We start from the raw sequence: 23,539 nt of genomic DNA, 5'->3' as shown, positions 1-23,539 counted from the left end.
TGCTGGAATGGCCTTGGGTTAGCCTTAGCTATCGCAGGAGTTGTCCTTGAAAGGGCATCTGCTGTGAGACCCCTCTCAGTCCCACCCACCTCACAGGGTGTCTGTTGTGGAGGGAGAGAAGAAGATAATGGAGACTGTAAGCCGCTCTGAGTCTCTGATTCAGAGTATAGGGCAGGGTATAAATCTGCTATTCTTCTTCTTCTGATGTGGAGAGAAGGCAGACACTTTGAAAGCCACTAGTTTAAAGCATCTCCAACAAAAAACATCCAACTTTTTCTAGAAAATCTCCACATAAAGAAGAATATGCCATTTTTCATTGCACAATGTAAAGGGAAATGGGTGAATACAGCATCACCTGAGGATTTATTATAATATATTCTTCTTTATTTTGTTGGTAAAGGCCCCAGGCCCCACCATCTCCTCCAAGCCGACCAGGTAAGTGGGGTGCCTGTGATGGGCCTTGCTTTCCATTAACTTAGAGGACTTCATGCAGCAGATCAGTGAATGGGGTGGGCCTGACCATGCTGTTGCTCAAAGGGATCCACTCTGCCTAGAATAGATATATTCATGCTAACTTCCTCCTGAGAGTCAGTTTGGTGTAGTGGTTAAGTGCATGGACTCTTATCTGGGAGAACCAGGTTTGATTCCCACTCCTCTGCTTGCAGCTGCTGGAATGGCCTTGGGTCAGCCATAGCTCTGGCAGAGCTGTCCTTGAAAGGGCAGCTTCTGTAAGAGCTCTCTTAGCCCCACCTAACTCACAGGCTGTGTGTTGTGGGGGAGGAAGGACTGGGCCTTTGCAGCAGTTTTAAATCACTTTTAAATGGTGGTGGTGGTGTCCCGATGGATGTCATCAAGTCTATTTTGGCCCTAAATGACTCCAAAGTATGATTAACAAACAGGACTGAGCACTGGTACCTTCCAGTTTTTAAAATAGTTTTTAGAAATTATTGTTTGTAGGAAATTTTGGTAACTTTTGGTAACTGGGCCTTGCTTTTTCTTCTTTATTAATACTTATCTTCTGGGGTTGACATTGGCATTCATTTTTGTTTAAGGGTGTTAGTGTCCAAATCAAAGTATCTTTCTGCTTCCCCTTACCCCATCCTGAATTTAGGGTTGCCATCCTGGGATTACAACTGTTCCCCAGGTGATAGAGATCTGTTCACTTGGAAAAAACTGATTGCTTTGGAAAGTGCCAGTGGACTCCATAGCATTATAGTGAACTGAAGTCTCTCCCATCCCCAAACCCCATTCTCATCTGGCTCCATCCCCCAACACCTCCAAATATTTCCCTACCTGGAACTGGCAGCCGTATGAATCACTGGTATAATGAACTGGTGAATCATTGTACCAGTGGAACTCAAATTATTGTCTATTACTCACACAAATTCCTCTGTGTATTTCCAGAGAATTTTGAGCCAGCGGTAAGTAATCTGAACCCCTAACCATATCCCCCATCATCATCTCCCTGGTTCTTATGTCACAGCCTCCTATTCTTCCCCAGTACTTCTGGTACTCCTAAACTTCACCCTCAGAGAATCCAACCTCTTAAATTCAATGTCATCCACTGATTCAGAGTGTGCTTCAAGATCACTTGTACAGTGGTTACTTCAAGTCTTCAAAGAACCTTTTACCTTGTATATTTTGTTGTTAGGGTGGGAAGCAGGTAGATCTGTTCCACCCTTTTAGCAAATGCCTATAAATGAAGCACCCTGGTGATTATAAACAGAGGAATAGTAATTATTTCAGATCAATCATTTGATTCAGACATGCATTAGTTATCCTCCTCTCCACATTGGTTTAAAAAAAAAAAAGTAAAATTGTGGGTTCTATTCCCATCCACTACCAGAGTGTGAAATGTCCGTCATACTGATGATTTCAAAAATAGAACCCATGTTGGTAGTTATTCTAGAATAAGAGATTGTATTGAGGCACCTCTCAGTTACTCCTCCCCAAGATATCTTTTTGCTATACATGCTGTATTTAACCAGTAGCAGCGCTTTTACCCATGTGGTATAAATACACATGGCTTGGGTATTCACTTAGTGGACATGTGACATACAGTAAGTAAACAGATCACTCTGAAGTCTCACTGAGAAAGCAGGGTTTCAGTGCTGCAGTGTCACATAGTAAAGCTTCAACTACCTACAACAAAAGTACATGCAGCTGACAGACTATAACAGTTTTGACAGCAAGCTTTGTAAAATCATACCATGGAAGTGTAGCATAAGCAAATTCTAACATGGTGCCACAATTGGACTCAAAATGGCTGCTGCCTTAGGTTTCAGTTCTGATGGTGTTTCCTGGAATGGCCTTCTCCCAGCATCCACTCACAAAATTTGTTGGTTCCTCCCATTGTTACACATTGCCTTCCTTTGAAGTTCCACTGCTGTATGTCAGGCCTAAAATTTCATTTTGCTTCAAAAAGTTCTGACAGATTTCCTGTGCCCCTCCCCCATGAATGACACTGCATTATACTATGTACATGTACAATACATCTTGGAATACATCCAACTTTCCCCGATGTTGTGCATTGGTGGACAAGTTCAGTAACTGCAGGCTTAGTAGTCTTTCTGGGAAGATTTGCAGCCATTAATTGTCTTCTGTTTGAGGAATCCTGATAAGATTCCCTGCAACACAGTTTGAGTGCTGGCCAGCCAGAGTTCTACCCAGATTGCTCTGGACATTTCTCAGGCTCACATTGACACAGAGGAAGAGGAGAAGGAGAAAGAAGACGATGACGACCAACATACATACGAGGTTCCACCAAATGAAAGCCATAACAAGAGACTGGCTCCAGCCAAGCAGCAGGAGGCTGCAGAGGATGTGTATCTTGGTAAGGGCGAAAGTATGCATAAGAATCCAGGAAGCTGATGATCGTTTAGAAGATGGTGGAGGAATTTTTATAGACAGGGGATTCCATGTGTGCTCATGCCATGAAGCAAGATGAGGTAGCTACTGCTCCCCCCAAACCCTCAATGCAAATAAAAATGAGCACAAAAAAGAGAAATAGTCTAACCCAGAGGTGTTGAACTCATTTGTTACAAGGGATGGATTTGACATAAATGTCATTTTGTTGGACTGGGCCATGTGCACCATAAAATGTAATATGAGGTACCAGAGATCTAAACTTTATTATAATGGTGATTTAAGATGCCGAATGGCAATAGCAGGCCTGATTGGATATGCAGGGGGGTAGTAGGCATGGAGATAACAGCATTAGAAATGAGACAGCAAACCTAGGTTTCAATTCCACCCAGGAGGCTTCATTCCAGGAGGATGCAAAGAATAAATGGACATAAGTCTGACATTAGAAATCACAAGATTTGGTTGCTGACTTAAGAGTGGCAGTGCTCTTACAAAGGAATCCCGAAGGAAGATTAGAGACTGCTGAATTGCAATTGATAATGAAACTCAAGACAATGCACCCTTCTGGACTGAATTGACCTAGTTTTCCTGTCTTGTTACCAATGTGTGCTATTATCATTGGGCATCTGAAATCACTCCACTCTCCAAGATACAAGGACTAATCCAGGCATTCAAATTCCTAATCACAGTCTTTTTGAAAGAAAATAACAGAGAAATCAAATCTTTTTAAAACAACTTTTCAGAATAAGTCAAAGTAATTTCCTCAATGTACAAATGCTTGTCAGAAGAATCCACCTACCCACCCTCTGAAGAAGCGCAAAAAAGCTTATACCTGGAATAAAATTGGGGGAGGGAGAGAGATTTGCCTTTGTATCTCTTCCACACTAAATGGCCACAGAGCTTTCTGGGTGCCTGTGTTCCTGAGAGAAAGAGAGGGAGGGAAGAGGGAGGCAGGAAACAGGAAGCAGCCGCTCATGGAGGTGGGGGGAAAGCAAGCTATGGTTTCGCCACTGCAGCAACCCAGGTAAAGGAAGCAGAAGGAAATTGTTTTGGGTCAGATTTGAACCCTGCATGAGCCAGATTCAGCCCGCAGGATGCATGTTTGACACTCCCCAAGTCTAACCATTTCCACCAATATTTACTTGCCGCATTGGGTCTGTATTTGCAGGTGCTGGTAATGGGGAGATTTCAAAATGTGGTTGTCCACCAGCAGCCTGAAATGGTGCAACCTATTATACCACCTGTATATTGCCTTAGAATTCTTCTTCATGTGTAAACTAGGTCTAAAAGTAGCAGACAGGTAGACAAGGGACACAATTCATCCAGAATATGCACCTGTGCTACAAATGTTTTGGGCTGAACGTGTTTGTTGGGATTTTCACTGCTCCTTCCAATAATTTGTGGTGGGTAGGGATGCTACCATAATGACCAAGTAAGTAGCCCAATAAACTTAGGAGCACCTCTTTAGTGTTTTGGGAAAGGTCGGCATGGGTTATGAACTACTGGGGAAGATGAAGTTGGATGGATTGACCAGGGAGAAGAAGGGCATAGTTGAAAGGTGATTGGGAGGATGTTACAGATGGCTCTTGTGAACTTTGCCACCCCTTCTGGCTGTTTCTTTGCCCTCAGATCAACCAGTCCTGAGGCGCTTCTCTGAGCCAAACAATTTCCTGCAGCCAAAGCCTCATCTGGTAAGTGATGTGTTTGGATATGGGGAAGAGCTACACTGAGACTCAAGTTAATAGCAGGCCAGAATTCATCTGATTTTTCTGATTTGGGGATGGGTCATGATTCAGTGTTAGTGCATTTTCATCCCAGGTTTAATACTCTGCACCTCCTAAAAGGATCAGATAGGAGGAGATGTGAAAGTCCTCTGTCTGAGAACACGCAGTGCTGCTGCCATTCAGAGCAGACTGAACTAACCTAAGGCCTGGGAAATACCCGGAGAAGTTGGGGATGGAGCCTGAGGAGTGCAGGGACTTCAATGGGGTATAATGCCACAGAGTCCACCTTCCAAAGCTGTCATTTTCTCCAGGTTAATTGATCTCTCTGGCCTGGAGATCAGTTTTAATAGCAATGGATTTCCAGCTACTACCTGGAGGCTGGCAACCCTAGCTGACTTTGAAAGGCCCAAAGGTCTGACACAGTAGTTTTGTATGTTCATCAAGTGCCATAAAAAGAGAATGTAAAAGCCAAGGGTGGAGTGGGATAGGAAATGTATTGTGGTTATTTTAGATATGAACAAATCCAGTTACCCTAAGTATGGTAATCTTTCCTCTTTCTCTTCCACTGTTTCTCTTGCTCTTCCTTTTCTACCCTGTTGTGCACCTCCGGCCCCCTCCCCCCTTCCTCTTCCCTTATCTTATAATTTAGTATCCTTAAGCAGGTGTATTGTGAATTACTCAACATGCATATAAAGAAAAATCAAGTATACATTGTCAGCCTGTTCACATGTTACATTGACTTTACAAGGGACTAGTACCTGGATAAATATGATCATCCATTCAACTGTATGTGTGTTGAATGTTACATAAGAAGTACTCAACACTTATATAAAGAAAAATCATGTGTATGCTGTACACAGATTGTGCATGTGTTCATTGTAACTTGTAAACAGGGCTACTGTCCTGAGGATTACATAACATTACTGTTGCAATCAAAAAGGTCATTTACAAAATCTCTTCACTGCCGAGTCTTCTTCTTCTTTTTTTTTTGCAGTATTTCCTTATAGAATATTCACCCATGTCACACTTACTTCTGCCATCTGTGGGAATTTTTAGACAATCCAGAAAACAGAGATAGTATATCATAAAAGCACCAATTTATATCCTGCATAATAATCTGTGCCAGCCTAATCAAAGGTTTAAAAACATATCTGTCAAATTTATACTGATAATAAAAGATGATGGTGTATAATATAAAAAGGTAGGTCCAAAGTATACAAACAATAATACTTTACATACCTTTATTAATAACTCCTTGCCTTTCATGCCCTGCAGCACCTGTCAAAGCATGGGGCCGAAGGCAGCAATGAGGAAGCAATAACCAGGCTCTGGGCAACAGAGAAAGGTGAGAGAAGAGGCTAGGGACTGGGCAAGTGGATGGGTGGTTGTGGATGGGGTAGTACTAAGGGAGGAGGATTCACTAAAAAATGGTCAGCTTTGAACAGCATGTAATAATTTATCTTTGGGCCCTGGAATTTCAGGCTGAGGAAGAACTATGGTGATGATAGGCAAGTGTCAAACATTATGAATCCAGTCTTTGAGTATGTCTGTGCTAGAGCCCAAGTCAACTCCCATATGGGAGAGTAAGAGTGCAATCCAGAGGGGGGTGGGTGGGCAGAAAGTCTTTTGGGAGCAGATGAGCCGCTACATGAGTGCAGAAAGGGTTTGCGTCGACGTACAACCAGCGCCGCCACAGCGAAGGGGAGTTCTGTGGGTGGGGGGCTGCCTGAGTGCCCCTCTGTCTGGCAGCGGTGCCTGAGGGCTGTGCCCAAGCGTGGGCAGAAGTGAGGCGGAGCGTGGTGTTCAGGCAGAGGAGGGGGTGGAGTTGGGGGCACGGCCAGGCTTAGGCAGCTTCCTGAGCAGTTTGGCCCATGACACGCCCCCCCCCCCCCGAGAGACACAACTTTATGCCTGCAAAAACACCGGTGTGCCCCATAGGCACTCGTTGAAACGAAAAACAAAGGTTGCCTCCGCCGCTGCGGAAGCTCAGAAACCCCTCAGGGAGCGGCGTGATTGCCTCGCCAATCCCCTCGTGCCTCAGGCTGACAAGCCCCCTCCCCAGCACCCAATCGCGGTCTCCTCCCTCCTAGAAATACTTCCGCTCTGGCCTCGCACAACTCAGTTGTTAGGGAGAGGAGCGCATGGCGGGAAGCTCTGCCGGCGAGCTCCCGGCCATACAGACATAGAGTGAGGGACAGGCAGGCACGTTGGTGACGGGTTTTGCACCTCGCTGTTGCTTTGACAGTATCTGTGACTTGCGAGGGGGAGAGAGAGGTCTCTCCCCTCGGGCTAACTGCTCTTGTTTCCAGGTCTCCACAGGTTCCAGGCTTCCAGAGTCTCTGCATGCGAGAACTGTCGCCCATGGCTGGGTAAGTTCCACAGTCCCCCCCCCCCGCCTCCCCCTCCCCTCGCTCTCGACCACTCGGTGTGCAAGCATCTCTGTCACTTGAACCGGGTAGTGGGCTTCGGCAGAGGGCATCTGCTGACCTCGCTCCCCTGTGCTGCCGCCTGCTCCCTTCCCTTGGTCTGCCCTCTGCCGCGTTCCCAACCCCTAGCAGGGCACAGGGTGTGTGTGTGTGGCAGCTGCCCTGTTGCGAGGAGGTGGGTCAAAGACTGTCCCTTTAAGAGAGCGCCCGGCTGAAACGCAGCCTGCTCTTCCAGCCGCCACCCCTGCTGGTGCTCTTGATCTCTGTCTCCGTTTTTCAGGTTGGACTCCAACACAGAGGCTTCTGCATGTGCCGCTCCACCGCCCCCCCACTCCCTCAGCTACTTCTGCCCGCCACTCAGAGCAGAACCCCGCCCACAGCGAGACTGCCAAGTGCGCACCAGAGAAACTGCTGCACTCTGTTCCAGAAAAATAAAGTCTGAGCTGTGCCCTCTGTTGTTTCTCCTGCTTGGCATATGCTGCACGTTCCCGGGGCAACCCCCCCGTCAGTGGCCTCTCCAAGGGAGTGCCTGGGAGGGTGGGCAGACTTGGTTCTTGGGGGCGGGGAATGGGCTATGAGCCGCCATGCTGCCCCCCACATGGCTGGACAGCGGAGGGGGGGTGCCGCCCCTCAGCCTGCCCAGGCTAACAGCCTACCCGACCGCACAAGGCTGCTGTGTGCTGGGCACTTGGGGGGGGGTTGCTGAAGTGCATGCATGCCCAGCGGCTCGCACTCCCGAGTTCTGCGGCCCCCAGGGAATCTGTTCCTTGCACATAGTGGGGGGCGGCAGCAGGGCAACACCGGGAGTGGGGGGCTCCAGATGGTGATGTCTTTTGGACTTGGTCTGGCTGTTTCCAGAGACACATTCTAGCCGCTGTCTAGGACAGGGAACTCCTGCACTTGGCACTTCCTGCTTGTCTACGCATGCCCCTGGCTGCCAGCCTGCTATTGGCAAAGTCTCTGACAGTAGGAGGGAGTGGGGGGATTGACGGCCTCTCAGGCGTGGGCTTTCCATCCCATTGCCTGGTCACGCGCAACGGGCTGGCCAATCCTGTGGTCCCGCGCGAACGTGCACCTCCCCCACCCCCGCCTCGGCAGTGGGCCAATGGTGTGCGCCTGGGTGAACTCACCATGGTGATGGGTTCTCTCTTGCTCGTCGGGCCCCTCTTCCCTCTCCCAGCATGGCGTACCGTCTCCCCTTTGGAAGCCAACAAGCAGCGCTGTAGATCCACCCACACCCATGCGGCCGCCCGCCATGTATGTCTAGATTGCCCATGTTTATTTTGTGGTGTAGTGAGCATATATATAAACATATGAAGTTGCCTTATACTGAATCAGACCCTTGGTCCATCAAAGTCAGTATTGTCTACTCAGACTGGGAGCGGCTCTCAGGGCTCTCCAGCAGCTCTCAAGCTGAGATTTTTCACACCTATTTGCCTGGACCCTTTTTAGCTGGAGATGCCAGGGGTTGAACCGGGGACCTTCTGCTTACCAAGCAGATGCTGTACCACTGAGCCAAGAAGATCCATGATCAGATCTCCACAGCATTTTTATGCCCGTTGGAGGGTCCCAATTCTTATAAAAACCACAGAATAAAAAGCCACATGCTGTTTTATCATTGATCATTGTCACAATAATAGAAATAGCCTGCAGCAAAAGGAAAGGGGACCTATTTACTACCCATTCCATTTTCCAGACTGAAAATGCCTAGGCTATTTTAAGCCCCTTTAGGGAACAGCCTGTCTCCCTCATTTCTCCCAGTGGCTTAAAGCAACCATGGAAAAGGGGGGAGGGAGTTAAACCTCTCCCCAACACAGCAGTCCTGATCCATGTTTCATAAAGGGCCAAATTACATATAACCAACTCCAACATCACATGTAGTTTGGGCTTCAGACTAATGAGTTTCCATGGCAATGTGATGTGGGCCATGGCTGGATGTGTTTGAAACGCATTGTTTTTGAGCTGGATGTGTTTTTGTTGCATTGAACACTAGACAGAGTAAGGATTTAGAGCTTATCAGGTAGTTTTTGGCAGAAAGAATGGGGCACTCTCCACATGCTCTGATGATCTCAGTACTGGTATTTATTTTTGAGCCACTTCCTGTTAAAATGGAAAGGCAATTGACTCATTTCTTTTCTCAAAGGCTCTGTGCCCCTAGTTACACACTATTAAAAACAGTGCCATTCCCCTCTTAATGGAAAGGCATCTCGCATGTGCTCTGTGGCACTTAGCCTTTAGGAGCCAAAGCTTTTTAAAACTGCCAGCTCTTTTGGTGGCCTGTGCAGTACCTAATGTAGCTTTGACAACAGTATGATATAAATGGGTTCTTCGAGGGTTTGTCTTCCATATTGTTGATTCTTCCAGTATCACTTGGCCTCCCACAACTTAATGCAATCTTTTCTTTCCAGCTCTGAAAACAGGAAAAACAAAACCTCCCCCACCTCCTCCTCTTCCACTCTCTGCCCGTCGAGTATCCCTGCCAGTGCTGAGTTCCTCTGGGCAACAAATGAAAACTTCCACGAACAGAGGTATGTCACAGGATTGCAGTTTGGACTGTGTTTAGCTAACTGCTGGGCAAATTTGAATTGGCAGTTCAAAATGTCCTTGGTTAAGCTCCTTTTAAAATTATGAGTATTTCTGCAGCCAAGGAATCACATGGAAATATCTCTGTATTTTCCCTTTATTTCCCCTTGTGCCTCTCATTTCACCCACCTACTCTGCATCCTTTCTGTAATGATCTTGCCTGAAGGCTATCTCTTCTTTAGCTTACCAAGCAGATGCTCTACCACTGAGCCAAGAAGATTCCCCACTTCTTGAGGCCTCTTCCCCACAGTCTGTTCTGCAAAGCTACTCCTGGAGATTTGGGGATGAAGCCTGGGGAGAACAGGGACGTCCGTGGGGTACAATACCATAGAGTGCACCCTCCAAAACATCCTTTTTCTGTGGGGTAACTGTTCTCTATGGTTTGAAGATGAACTGTAGTTCCAGGTGATCCCTAGGTCCCACCTGGAGGCTAGCATCCCTGTTTCCCAGAGGCAGGCAGTTTTGTTCTCAGAGCAGTTGTAATGATTGTGAATGTTTTGTGGCCATTACACCAGCTCAGCCAATTAGTTTCAGAGGCTTCACTACCACAAGCACAATGGGATGTAGATCAAAGCTTGCAGCCAAACTAATTTGCCAATTCATGATTTGTCTTTCTACTGTGTATTGATTTGCTGTAATCTACAAGCTCTCTTGGGGAAAACTGCATTGGCTCTTGGGAAAAATTACACTGGGAAAAGTTGCATTATTGTGTTTCCCAGCCAAAGCTCCTGAACAGATTGCATTCAATTATGCATATAGTCAATACTCTCACTGTCAATACTCTCACTATAAAACTTTTATTTTTACCTTGGCCTATCCAGAAACCTGAGAGCAGCTTACAAAAATGTTCACTGTGTTGCATATAATTCAGTACAACCAAAACCTCAACCACCCCTAACACTAACCTTTCTTTCCAAAGCTTCCCATCATTTCTGTCTTCCCCTTACTCCTGTGTCCTTTCATCCTTGTTAGATCCTCCTATCCTTCTTGGCCATCCTATATCTGGTCTGAAACCTATGCCCTCATTTATCAATGAAGCACGTTTCATTTCAGCCCCCATGGAATTAGAACAAAATTAACATGTTTGTGTACTACATAAAACTTGAATACTGCTATTTGTAATATCAGTTATGCAAATAAGCATATGTGTGTAATTTATCTTAATTTGCATACTAGGTTTGGTTTTGCTAGCCATGGGTAAGCAGTTTTCTATAATTTTTGTAGGAGTTACACACATTTTTTAAGCACACCGTAACTATAAGGAATATAAACTTAATTTTTAAAACCAACCCTGAGATTTTCGAGAAACTGCATCTGTAACACAACTTTGCTGCTTTCTTGGAAGTTCTGCATCTTTTTAGATGACAAGGATCCAGCTGATGCCACATATGAAAAAGGGTAGGGAGACTAGCTATGTTCAGAATAGGAATGGGCTAATAGGACTAGCTCTAAGCTGCTGTTTCTTGCCCAATCTTTGCATCTCTTTGCAGATCCTTTCCCAGCCCTGAAAGATGACGAGGTAAGCACTGATGCATTCAATTCATGAGGAGCATCTGCTATTCTACAGTATTTGCTCCTTGTGACCATTTGCAATGAAGTAAGTTTTCATGGTAGTGACTGGATACAAGAAGTCAGTGGGGAGCAAGCTGTGGGCTTCTCAGGTATCTAAGATCTCTCTCCCTTTCCCAGGAGGAGTCCATCTACTTGATATGTGAGCCCAGCACAGGTGAGGGTCCTTCATCTAGACTCTGACATCTTCTGTTGGTATGTTGTGGTAGCACTGATGATGCTAGGTATCTACTTATTTTGTTCGTCTCTCAGCTTTCTTCCAAGGAACTCAGAGCAACATACACCAGAATCCTAGACAGTCTCTCATAGTTAGGGTGGCTGCATCATGCCTTGAGACCATGCCCTGGGAGGTGTTTGTGTTCATCTGGAACTAACCAACCCTAAACTCATACAAAGAGAGTCCAGCCTACCACATTTCTCCTTAGTCTGATTTTTTCCCTGTTCCTTACAGACTCAATACCCTGCAGGCTACCCCCCTGTCCAATCTCCACTCCTTTGAAGCAACTTAGGTGAGTGTGCATCCCATACATACACATTCAAAGCCAGGTTGGAGGGAAGAAAAGTCCCCTCCCAGCAATCTCTGTAAAATCTTTAAAACAGGGACTTGGGGTTTCATTGGCCTGGCAGGTGCAGTTTAGATGACCAGATACACTGTTTGTATGCATCCTGTTCCCCTAGGAGATGTGAGTTGTTTAAGCTGTGCTAGATCCCTACTGATCCCCTTTTCACTGCACAGACAAAAAAGGAAAGGTGTATTTCTGTAGCCAAAAGAGCTAGACACATTTTAATGGATTCAGAGGAAATAATACACTATGGCAGCAAACTATTAATGTTATAATGATATAATAATTGAACAATTATCTTTTTAAAAAAAGAAGAAAAGTCCTACTGTGGTATGTAGAAAGTGGTGGCTGTAGGAAGGGAAGAAGAGGCAAGGAACATGGTGCTGATGTGGGAGAGATCTTCAAAAATACAAACCTTACGTGTCCAAATGTGCTTTGACTGCAGTCTTTCCAAAAAGGTAGTATCAAATCAGGTTTGGGAAATCTTGGACCAAAGCAGGAAAAACTTGGAAAATGGATGATTAGGAGATGTTGCTGCGTGGGTACTTCGAGAAAACTTATCCAAGTTCAGGTGCCAAACCAGAAGAAAACTTTGTTGTAGAAGCAACCCTAGGCCTATGTTCTCAGATGGGGTCTCAAACCTGTACATCATGGGATTTTCCCACTAGTCCCATCCTAGTCTCATTATTTCTCTCTCTCTCACACATAGGGCAAAGATCTTCCAGTCTGGACCACGACCAGTGAGTGCAAAGCAGAGAAAGCATTGCTAGGGTGGCCAGTTCTGGGTTGGGAGATTTCAGGGGTGGGGCCTTAGGAGGGCGGGGCTTGGGGAGGGAGGGACTTAAATGGGGTATAATACCATACAGTCCACCTTCCAAAGCAGCTGCTTTCTCTAAGTGAACTGATATTTATTGCTTGGAGATAAATGGTGAGATTTCCAATGATTACCTGGAGGTCAGCAACCCTAAGCATTGCAGGATGTAGGGATCACTAGAAAGGTTTCAGGCAGTCAGCATTTCAGGATGTAACTTCAGAGTAGGGCTGCCAACTCTAGTTTGGAAAATTCCTGGAGATTTTGGGGGAGGGGGGGGGCCTCAGCAGGATATAAGGTGTATTTCTGTAGCCAAAAGAGCTAGACACATTCCAAAACAGCCATTTCCCCCAGGGAAAGTTATCTCTGTTGTCTGTAGATCAGCTGTAATTTCAAATCTCTGGGCTCTACCTGGAGATTGGACACCCTGCTACAGGGGCCCCTGCTGATTGGTGTAGGTGTGTTTTGCTTAGGGTTGGAAGCCCCCAGGCCCAAGTGGGGGATTCCCTGCCCCCAAACAGTGACATCCCCGTGTGATGTCACCAACACAGTAACACCAAGTGGGAGTGATGTCAACATGCTGGAGATGTTCTGGTTTGAGGGTAAAACTCTATGGTCTGAGGGTAATTTTACCACAGAGTTTTGCCCTCAAACCAGAGCGTCTCCTGCAACACCCTTCCTCCCCCCACTGGCAAGAGGTAAGGACCTGCCAACCCTAGTTTTGTTTTAATGACCCAACAGCCATATATGGTGGCCTGCCACATATTTTTGTGTTTGCCATCCCAAGTAGGCAACCAACATGAAATGTTTCTGAAGCCCTCAGTGGGACACACACAGGGCTGCATTTGGCTTTGGGGTTTGCGAGTTGTGCAGCCTTGTGCTGTGCAGAAAGGTTCTGGGGAAGTGGAGAGACGTGTGTGGGGAATTGGTGGAGATGTTTAATGCATAGGGCCAGGAACCGAAAGCACTCTGCCCTCTCCCTCTTTCCAGGGCCTTACAGAGAACTCACCTCAGGGTAAGTGCCACATGGGAAAGTATTTACATTCAGCCTGTCATCTCTTCTTTACTATACAATATGAGGAACAGCAAGAGTCACTTTTGACCTCTCGACATCTCATCTCTCTCCAGCCTCTGTCAGTGCACCTCAAGCAAGGTATTGAGCCTGACCCAGTCCCACATCGCTATTCTAGTCTCATTTCCCTGATCTGAAGCCACTCTGTGGCATCCTGAAAGCAAATGCATGTGCTCAAATCTGTGCTGGGCAACCTGACATGAAAAGGGGAGTGTCTGCATGCACATGTGCAGGGCAGGGTTGGTGAGATGGAAGGGGGCATTAGCCCATGCTGCCTCCCCATTTTCTCTCCAGCTGGGCTTAGTTCTGGGTTTGCAGGATGGCTAGGAGAAAGTAAGTAAAAAATGGACATAAATGGACACAAATGAGGGTAAAGAGAAAAGGGTCGATGAGGGTCTCCCATCATTCCTCCCCTGCCCTGTGAGGTCACAACAGCATTTGCCGAGAATGAGCATTGGCTTACTCTTTTGCACGCTCACAGGTTCTCCCTTGTAAGCAGTCTCCTCCTGGGCTATTGTCCCTACAGATTGGGCAGAAGACAGGAGAAGATGGGGTGGGAGGGTGGGAGGTAGGGAAGGACATCCCCTCCTCCCATCTGATTCTTCTCTGCAAATGCTCTCAGCAATCCCATGTTTCCTGCAGAGGGGAATGTTCTATCCTGAGACTGAGTAATTATCATGCTCCTAAAACTATGCTGTGTGCTATTTCTCTTTCAGGAGAGGGTCTGAAGAGTGGATCCCTACCAGAGGTGAGCACAAAACCCTTGCCTGGGGTTCACTGCTTTCACTATCAGGTTGTTTTTTCAAAGAGTGTCAGGCCACAGGAAGAGAAAATAGTGCTTCAGAGGGACACGGTGCTCTTCCCTTACTTCCTGACAGCACCAACATGTCTGCAACTGATTAAATTGTACTTGTATCACTCACCCTGTTAGGAAATACAGGATTTGTGAGGAGGGAAACCCCTCTCTCTATACCACCCTTTACCCTCATTTGTACAACCACTGATGAGAGGGATTCAGAAGGGATACCATAAAAATCAAACCATAAGGAGGACCTGTTGGGGCTCAGGCCTTGCCCTCTGAGGTAGCTCTGAGCCCCGCAATAGAAACAAAACATACCAAATACATCGGGGGGGGGGGGTTTGTTGTTTTTAATTGGTGTTTAATATTTAAACTATCCCAGAATGAACCTTGAAGCCTTTCAAGTTAATTTGCTCTTCTGTCTTGCTGTTCCTTCAAGGTGCTCAGAGGGAACAATTTATGGGCCCCATTGCATGGAATGGAATGGTGGGGGGATGTGGTCAACTAGGCCCATCCATTTGGTACATGTGTTCCATTTATTTAGGTGTCCCCCCAACTGACTCCTGCATTTTGTATTCTACCCATCCCTGCTGCCCTTCCTCAGGATTCCAGTGTGCAGAACAAGGTCTGGTATGCAGGCAGCTGTGATCGGCGCACAGCAGAGGCTGCGCTCCTCCGATTTAATAAGGTATGGGTGTGTGCCCCAAAATTGTCCTGCATGGTGGTTGATCTTATATTTTGCAGCTGAAAAGCATAATATTTGCATTAAGTTTGTCCTCCAGCTCGGCTGGCTGAAGCTGACTACATTTCGGATCTAGCAGTAGTATCTGAATTTTTTAATAGATTGCTACATGTCACTAGGATCTCTTTACACAGAGGCTTTCCTGGAGTTTGGGTGCTACGCTTGTTTTTTTCTCTGAGTATCCTCGTATCACTGTTTCCCACTTGTCATTTTTCTGTGTTTTTCTGTGTTTTCTCAAATCATTTGAGAAAGCCTAGAGAAATGATGAAGAGAATACAGAGCGACAACAAGTGGAACACTATGAAGTAGGAAGATCAGAGGGGGGAAATGCTGCAGTTTAGCACCCAAACTTCTGTGTGAAAAGGATCTAGGTCAGAGATGGCCGTGCCATGAGGCAGGATGGGGTCATCTGTGAGACACATTTTGGTAGACAGAACTGGAGGGACAGATCTGATGTACTGGGCACGATCTGTGAATACATTCTCTGGCAAATCACCTCTGATGATATTAACAGAATTGTTCCAAGTGGCAAGTGGTGTGAAAGGGTGTGGTATTTGGATTTTTTGCCTCAGGCATCAAAATGTCTTGTGCCAGATCTCAATGCCCCACCACTATTGAGAAAAGGTCTTGTACTTTGGTCAGGTCCCCACTGTATCACATTTTAACTAGAGATTAATCATGCCTGGACTAGGTCTCAACTGGGGGAATGTTTCATTTATGTTATGGGTTTAAAATATTTTGCCTCCAAAATCTTCCTCAAGGCAAAGGTATATAAGGGAGAGAGAGAACTGATTCTAACTGTAAAACCTAGATTTTCAAGTACATTAGATTGTTTGGCCAAGCATGAAAAGAAAATATTTGGGAATAGTAGTCATGGTGGTTGTGAGTGTTGAAACCTTGTTGTTGTTGGAAATCATGGCTGAATGTTAATTTGTGAAGCAAAATCCCAATATGGAAAGAGTTGGAATTGCCCCCAGCCCTTGGTTGTCTCTCTATGGTCTTGTCTGGCACTGGTTAGACTTTGTGTGGCAGCCCAGTCCGTGGTGCTGGAGAGCCCTACTGGTATGTGCCCCTTCTCTCCCCACTTTCTTCCTGTAAAGTTGCCCCTCTTCTCCTTTTCTCCTATGGCAGGACAGCGCCTACCTGGTGAGACGGAGCTCAGGACATGGCTGGAATCAGCCCTACACTTTAGTTGTGCTGTACAAGAACCGTGTCTACAATATCCCCATCCGCTACTTGGAGAACAGCCACCAGTACACTCTCGGCAAGGATGGCAAGAACCAAGAAGAGGTGTGTACTAGAGCCCCTCTAGGGCATGAGGGACTTCTCTCCAGAAATATACCTGTTCTGTGTGAAAAAGACAAATTTTAAAATTTCATGCAAAAGTAATCCAAATTCTGCACCCACCAAGGGGAAAAAAACCCTTGCCCTTTTGTAACAGGTATAAATGAAATAATGTAAATAATTCATGATAACTTTTCAGTGGGGAGAACTTCAGGGGAATTTCTCTCCTGTGTTTTATTTCTAGAAGGACAGATCAGGGGCTTAGGACTGTCTGGAATCGCTTGCTCTTGTCTAGAAACCCTTTACTCATTTGCTTCAGAGGTGAAGCACATGCACGTGGCTCTTATGTTCATACTTTGTATATTCCATGGTTAAGTCCAGGCACCAAAAGCAAATGCTGTGTCTGAGCCTTGGCATGGATTCAGCCCTGCAACCTGGTGGACTGTACCCTCTGGGCCAGACCTTTCTATCTCCCTTTCTGCCACAATTTGAGGGAAACTAGTCTCAAATCTTACAAAGGGGGCTGCTGAGCAAACAGGTTAGCCAATTAGTTTTGGTTGACCCTTGTCCCAACTCTCCCCTGTTCTGTTCCATCTCTTGCCAGATCTTTGACAACATATCCAGCATCATCCAGAGTTACATGGAGCGCCCGCTAGTGCTGATTGATGGCACCACTTCCGCCAAGGAACAGACTTGCTTGTTGTTTCCCGTGAAGCCATGAGCCAGGTTCCTGGAGAGCAGGCCTATCTGGGGAGGGATTTGGCACCAGGCACTGAACTCTTCTGTTTCCTGGCAAGTTTGATGTAATGCCAAAGTACTGAAGCTTGGTGTTGGAGTGTCCTGATATCTTGCAGAATGAATGCTATTTCCAGCTATCCTTCCAGAGTCAATTAAGAGAATGCTTGATCTGTGATATTCCTTTGGTGTTGAAGGGACTTAACTTCTTCAGTTAAGGAGATGCTGGTGCAGTGAGCAAAGTTTAAATGGGATTCCCTTTTCAGGGCATCAGCTTTGCCCAGCTGCAGGAAAGTTATGCTGTCCTCTTTTGTTTCTTTAAAATTCCTATAAAGCATTGAGAGTTGTATTGGGTTAGTTATACATTTTAGTTAATCTCAGTTTAAATATATTGCTACTACATCTTGTTATGTTATATTACTTTTCTGAAAATAGGTTTGCATTTCTCTCACATAAACCGTTTTAGCTCCACAGAAGGACTGGCAGCTGTTTTCCCTCCAAAGACAGATGTGATTTTGTTCCCTGTGTTAAACACACATATGACCTCACCTGACATCTAGATTGAACTGGATTGAAAAGTGTGCGCTGTCTACAGAGCCGCAGCTTCTTCTCTCACATGTACCACTGAATGGCACTGATGTTGTATTTTCCAGGAACACACTTGCAATGCAGTTCTAAGAGTTCTACTCTTCTAAGCCCAGTGGCTTCAGTGGACTTAGAAGAGTATAACTCTTCTTAGGATATTGCAATTTTTGCAGACTTATGATTTCCAGTAGTATCCACCTTCCCAATTTCCATGGAGTGACGGAGTTGAAGTCTGAAACTGATTGTGTTCAGAGCTCCTTTATGTGCCCACACAGTGTTTATGTGCCCAAACCCATAGACTCAAATAAGTCCCTTTTTACTAGGGACAATTCCTGTTTTCTCTCTAGTAAATCACTATTTTTATTTTGTCTGGGTTTTGCTCCTAGGGAAAATGTTTGGGAATACCTTTTTAAGGATTTTGTTAGAGTGGGGTACACATGTTATCACTACTGGAGATTTCAGATTTCTCATTTCTGTATTTATTTAGAGATTTGTGCTCTGCCTCTACTGCACTTAAGATGGCTTACAGTATATAAAGATGCCAAATGGAATAAAGTTAAAAATGAATAAATAAAACGAACCATTAATAATAGAAAGCCAGTGTGCTTACAAGAGGTACAGGGTTGCACTAGGATCTGGGAGATCTAAATTCAAATCCTTCCTCTACCATGAAAGCTTGCTAATCTCAGGCCAGTCACTCTCTCCCAACCTAATCTTCCTCACAGGATTATTGTGAAGAGAAAAATGGATATTATGAGAACCATGTAAACTGGTTTGAGTGCCCATTGGGGAGAAAGGCAGGGTATAACTGAAATAAATAATAGTACAGATCTGCATTAAAGCATCTGTCATAAAAATCACTCATCCCTCCTGTCAGACGTTAAAAGGTAGGCCTCTGTGAAATCTGTAAGGTTGCCTTCCTCATCTTCTTGGGCAAGCTGTTCCCAAGGCAAAAATGCCTTGTTTGTTACCATCGCAAACTTGACTAGACAGTTGAATGCATCACCCACTGTGGCTGTTGGTAAGGTGGGCGGACCCATATATTGAAAGAGGCTGTCCTTCAGATGTCCTGAGCTTCTAGAAGTTGGTGGCGTTGCATCAAGTTGAATACAAAGGCTATGATAGTTAGTACATGTGCACAAACACAAAGGCACCCTCTAGTAAGAGAAGACAATGAGAGAAACCCTGCTGTTCAGCATCCTGTTTCCAACAATTTCAGATGTTTCCAAGAGGACTGTGAGCCAGTTAATACACTGCCACTGATGATGTTTCGTTTGAATGACAAAATATGAGAACATACTGTAGGCCAGCTAGGTTTATTTGACCAAAAGAATTGATCCCTTCTTTGGTTTTTAATCAATACAGGACTGACTCCTGCAAAATTAATACAGAAGGCAGAAAAGTGCTTACAGCAGTATAAAATAGAGTGGGATATTCAGTAGCGATAATAATACTTAGCATTTATATAGAGCTTTCACTGTTCAATCGGGCAAAGAACATGTGTGTGAGAATCCAGGTCTTAAAGGTACACAAGTTAAATAGTATGCAAACCATCATGACAAACATGCCCTGGCTCAATTCTTTAAATCTTTTAGTGATTTCCCCATAATACTTACTGGCAGCCATTCCTGCACACAGTAGGAAAAGACCAGGCTATTTTGACTGTTAGATCCATTCTGTACTGAGAATGGTAGTCTTTCTCCTTTATTTATTCTCAGCTATTTTACAACCTATGGAACCTCTGGGCTTTGATTTTTGAAATGTAACTTGTGTTAATATTAAAGGGCTTCAATAAACCTCCTAGAGCTTTTGCCTTTTTGTTTCCCAGCGTCTGTCATTAACTGCCCAAAGGGTATGATTACTATGGTGGCACAGCTCCAGTTTAATTCAGTGGCATGCTCTGGAGAGATTCTTGGTGCATGCCCTTTAGGAAAATGATATGATCTGGACAAGGGCTGCGAAAAGGGGTGAGGTTTTCTAGCAGAGGTAGGAAGCCCTGCCAGGGGTCAGAACGGAGCATGCAGGTGGGGGACCCTGAATCCCTTTTGTCTGTTTTCCCCAGGCACTTTCTTCTCTGCTAGGCACTGATGGGAGAAAGGAGCTTTGCTGGCAAAAAGGTACTGGGGGAGGGTAACGCAAAGTGAGCAGCAAGCAGGTGGAGGGGCCAACTGTATTCCATGTACACTTTTTACTCTCAAGAATCAGTTTGCACTTCCCTCCCTCCTTTAGACACTGTTTAAAACCAGTAAGTTTGAGACTTGTCATTTGAGCCTGAGTTAGGGTGACTAGACCCAGTAGAGGACAGGGCTCCTTTACCTTTCATAAATTGCAGAGGAGGGAATTGGAGCATATCATGGGAAGCTGTAATCTCCTGCTGGCAAAGCTGTACTTTCCATTTTGCTCCTGCAACTTCTTGTTTCCTTTGGTAAGAGCCAGTTTGGTATAGTGGTTAAGTGCAGACTCTTACCTGGGAGAACCAGGTTTGATTCCCCACTCCTCCACATGTACCTGCTGACAAGTTTTCTCAAGGCTGTTCTGCTCAAGAGCAGTTCTAGGAGAGATCTCTCAGCACCACCTACCTCACAGGGTGTCTGTTGTGGGGAAGGAGATTGTAAGCCACTCTGAGACTCCTTTGGGTAGTGAAGAGCGGGGTATAAATCCATCTCTTCTCTTCCTCTTCTTTGCTTTCCTTATACCATAGCTCCACAAAGGGGAAATCTTCACAATGCAAATGGCTGCCATGTTGTGTGGCCACAAAAGACATAGAGCATCCATCCCTATGGAAGGATGTTTAACCACTTATTGCCCACTAAAAGAAGCAAGTTTGCCCATCTTAGCCTCTTGGATATACTTTAGGAATGACTACAACAAGATATAAGAGGTATGTCCCATTTTTATGTGCAACAAAGATCAATACAAGATCCCATCGGAGCGGGTGTTGCTCACTGATAATAAAGTAGCATTATGAGAAAGTACTCAATAACAGCTGCTGTGGGAAAAATTGCTTTTTGAGGACAGAAAGCCATTCGCTGGGGTGTTGTTGTAAGTGGTAGTACATCCAAAGGCCCACCAGGTGTCCTCAATCTCCAACAAGCCAGAGGAGCAACCCTCTCCACACACCAGGCGTCAAAGCCACACAATGTTATGTGTTTTCTTAGGGCAAAAGGAGACACTGCAAGAGACTCAGAATAAGGGTGGCAGCTGCTGTAGCGCTCTCTCTCCTCCCCCTTCTACCTCATAATATCGAATAGAACAAAGTGTGATGTGAAGTTGCCATGCTGTATGTTTCCCCACTTCTGGCTCCAGAAAATAATGTGTGAGTTGAGGGCAGGGGGAACACAGCACCCCATTGATGTCTTTAGATTAGATTACTAGTAGAGACAGGAAAAAGGCAGTCAGCCAGGGAGGGCTGCAGCTCAGTGGCAGAGCATCTACTTTGTGTGCCGAAGGTCCTAGAGAGTGGGTGATTTGAAAAACTGTGACCTAAGCCTCTGAGAACTGCTGGTGGCTGCCAGTCAGAATAGGCAATACTGGCAATCAATACCTTGACAGCCCAATCATCTGATGCAGGGTAATGTGGGTTCATGTGCAGCAGCTTCAGATCTTCTTCGTGGTCATCTGTGCAGTCACACACATGGGTTTTCCCGTCAGGACGAACCCTACCTCGGAGATTTTAAAAGCTAGCCTAGGCGTTATTTTTGGCGCGCACTCCCTTTCGCTCTGGGGAGCAGGCATCCACTGCGCATGCCTGGAGCGAGAGGGAGGCGCCCCACCCACTCAGTTTCTTTCCAACCGCCGCCCGGGATAGTCTTACCTCGCTGCGCTCCTCGTTTACCTCAAACGTCTAGCCTCCGTTTTTCTTCACTTTTCCCCTTTATTCTTATACTCTCTAAAAAAAAAAAAAAAAAAAAGCATAAATATCTTCCCCGCTTTTACCTCAGACCTCCCTTCCCCCACCCCCCCCCCCCCCCCGGGCGTATGGAAGGAAGAGACAGTAAAATAACCTTTAAAAGGTGTTCGCGTTGTAGGGCGAAAATCCCTACCTCAGACGGACATTCGCTTTGCCTATTCTGCTTGGGAGAAACCCATAAAGTGGACGCCTGTGCGCATTGCCTTCAATTTGGCAAACAGGCGCGCAAAAACAGAGCCGCTAGACTAAGAAGCCATCTTATGGAGTCTGTGCTTCACCCTGAAATGTCTCAATCTTCTTCTGTGAGTAAGTCGCCTCCCCTCCTGACTCCCCAAGGAGACGGCGCACGGTCGGCAGCTTCAGTGGCCATTGTTCCCAGCAAGCATAAGCCCGGCGATGCCGCGAAAGTCGGCGACGGCGCGATAACGTCAGAGCTAACGGCCGCGTCTACTAAAACGAAAAGTGGGAAGCACACTAAGAAACACAAGCACTCCGATCCGAAGGGCCAGAAGGATTCGAGGAAACCTACCGATCCGAAGGACCCGAAAAAATCTACCGACCCGAAGGACTCGAGAAAACCTACCGACTCGAACAAATCTTCGGAACAACAAACAGCCCACGAGCCTGACAGACAATGTGAGCCCTCCACACCTGGAACCGATACCCAGGAAGTGACCACTCCGATTACGGAATCACCGCATCAGCAGACGGAAGAGGTTATTCCGATTCCGTCCCGATCCCCTTCTCTACAAGGATCCATACCAGACCCTTCGCTGGAGAAGATCCGAGACCCGCTGCAGTGGACTCAACAGCACATCAATCCTAGATCGTTCCGCGATATGTCGAATCCCATCCAATACAGACATGACGCTTATAGGTACTTTGATACCCATCGGTTCCCAGCCAGGTCTCCCAGCATCGAGAGACATCGGTACCATCGTACGCGTTTCCCGGAGAGATCCCCTAGTAGGGGGAGGGACCGCTATCGCTACAACCCGAGGTCTCGGTCTCCATCTATGTCCCCGAGACGACGCCACTACGCTTCGAGGTCTCCATCAATGGATTCCCATGCTTGTTGCGGCTACCACCACTCTCGGTACCGTACCGATTACCACAGGAACCAATCCAAGGAAGTGACTCCTGTCCAACGGAGTAAGCAACTAACAAAACAGCCATCTCCGACTCCTTCCACTTCGACTTCTAAGCTTAAAGGCACGAGTCCAACCAGACCTAAAAGCACGACTCCAACCAGACCGGACCCACCGGCACCCGAACCTGACTCGGATGCCGAATCCGACGCACAATCATCGGACTCGATACAATCAATGTCCCCTGGATCCCCTGCCTCGGATATCGCCAAGCCCGCGGATTTGTCACCTTCCGAAGGGGCAAAGACATACTTGGACTTGATTGCCAACATGGCCTCTGCACTTAACGTTACCCTCACCTCAGATGCACCCAAGGTAACAGACGTGGTACACGACTTGGTGCACTCAGATTTACCTGCTGGGTCCTTTCTGCCGATGTTACCGGTACACCTAGAGGCCATCAAAGAAGCTTGGGACAACCCAGCATCTATTCCCCCGACTTCAAAACGAATTGAATCTCTTTACAGGATCCAAGCAATGGAGTCGAAATTTCTATTTAGCCATCCAGCCCCGAACTCTCTGATAGTTCATTCTTCTTCTAAATCGAAACAGACTCGTCACCCTGTACCTCCTGAGAAGGAAGGCAGGAAATTAGACACCCTGGGAAGGAAAATGTATTCAATTTCTACGGCAAATGCCAAAATCAACAATTATTTAGCATACTTCGCCGCGTATACCCACAATATCTCCTCCCAACTAAATACGCTCGTCTCTGCCCTACCT

At 46.1% G+C, this 23,539-nt stretch overlaps 1 protein-coding gene across 1 annotated transcript; it reads left to right on the top strand.

Annotated features, from left to right (window-relative positions):
* The first annotated feature begins 840 nt into the window (after positions 1-840).
* Positions 841-17,569, top strand: LOC132579990 (SH2 domain-containing protein 6-like). The gene is made up of 14 exons (XM_060250597.1): positions 841-882; positions 2,659-2,833; positions 4,495-4,556; positions 5,865-5,934; positions 9,424-9,543; positions 11,089-11,117; positions 11,288-11,324; positions 11,619-11,676; positions 12,440-12,470; positions 13,532-13,556; positions 14,330-14,361; positions 15,017-15,100; positions 16,286-16,444; positions 17,043-17,569. Exons 1-14 carry the CDS (start codon positions 841-843, stop codon positions 17,157-17,159), a joined length of 1,041 nt encoding a protein of 346 aa, XP_060106580.1. The 3' UTR covers positions 17,160-17,569.
* The last annotated feature ends 5,970 nt before the right edge of the window (positions 17,570-23,539 follow it).

Source organism: Heteronotia binoei, chromosome 12 (assembly GCF_032191835.1).
Source record: "Heteronotia binoei isolate CCM8104 ecotype False Entrance Well chromosome 12, APGP_CSIRO_Hbin_v1, whole genome shotgun sequence".
In the NCBI taxonomy this organism is placed as follows: Eukaryota; Metazoa; Chordata; class Lepidosauria; order Squamata; family Gekkonidae; genus Heteronotia; species Heteronotia binoei.
Note: the sequence above shows the minus strand (reverse complement) of the source record. Positions and strands in the feature narration are given on the sequence as shown.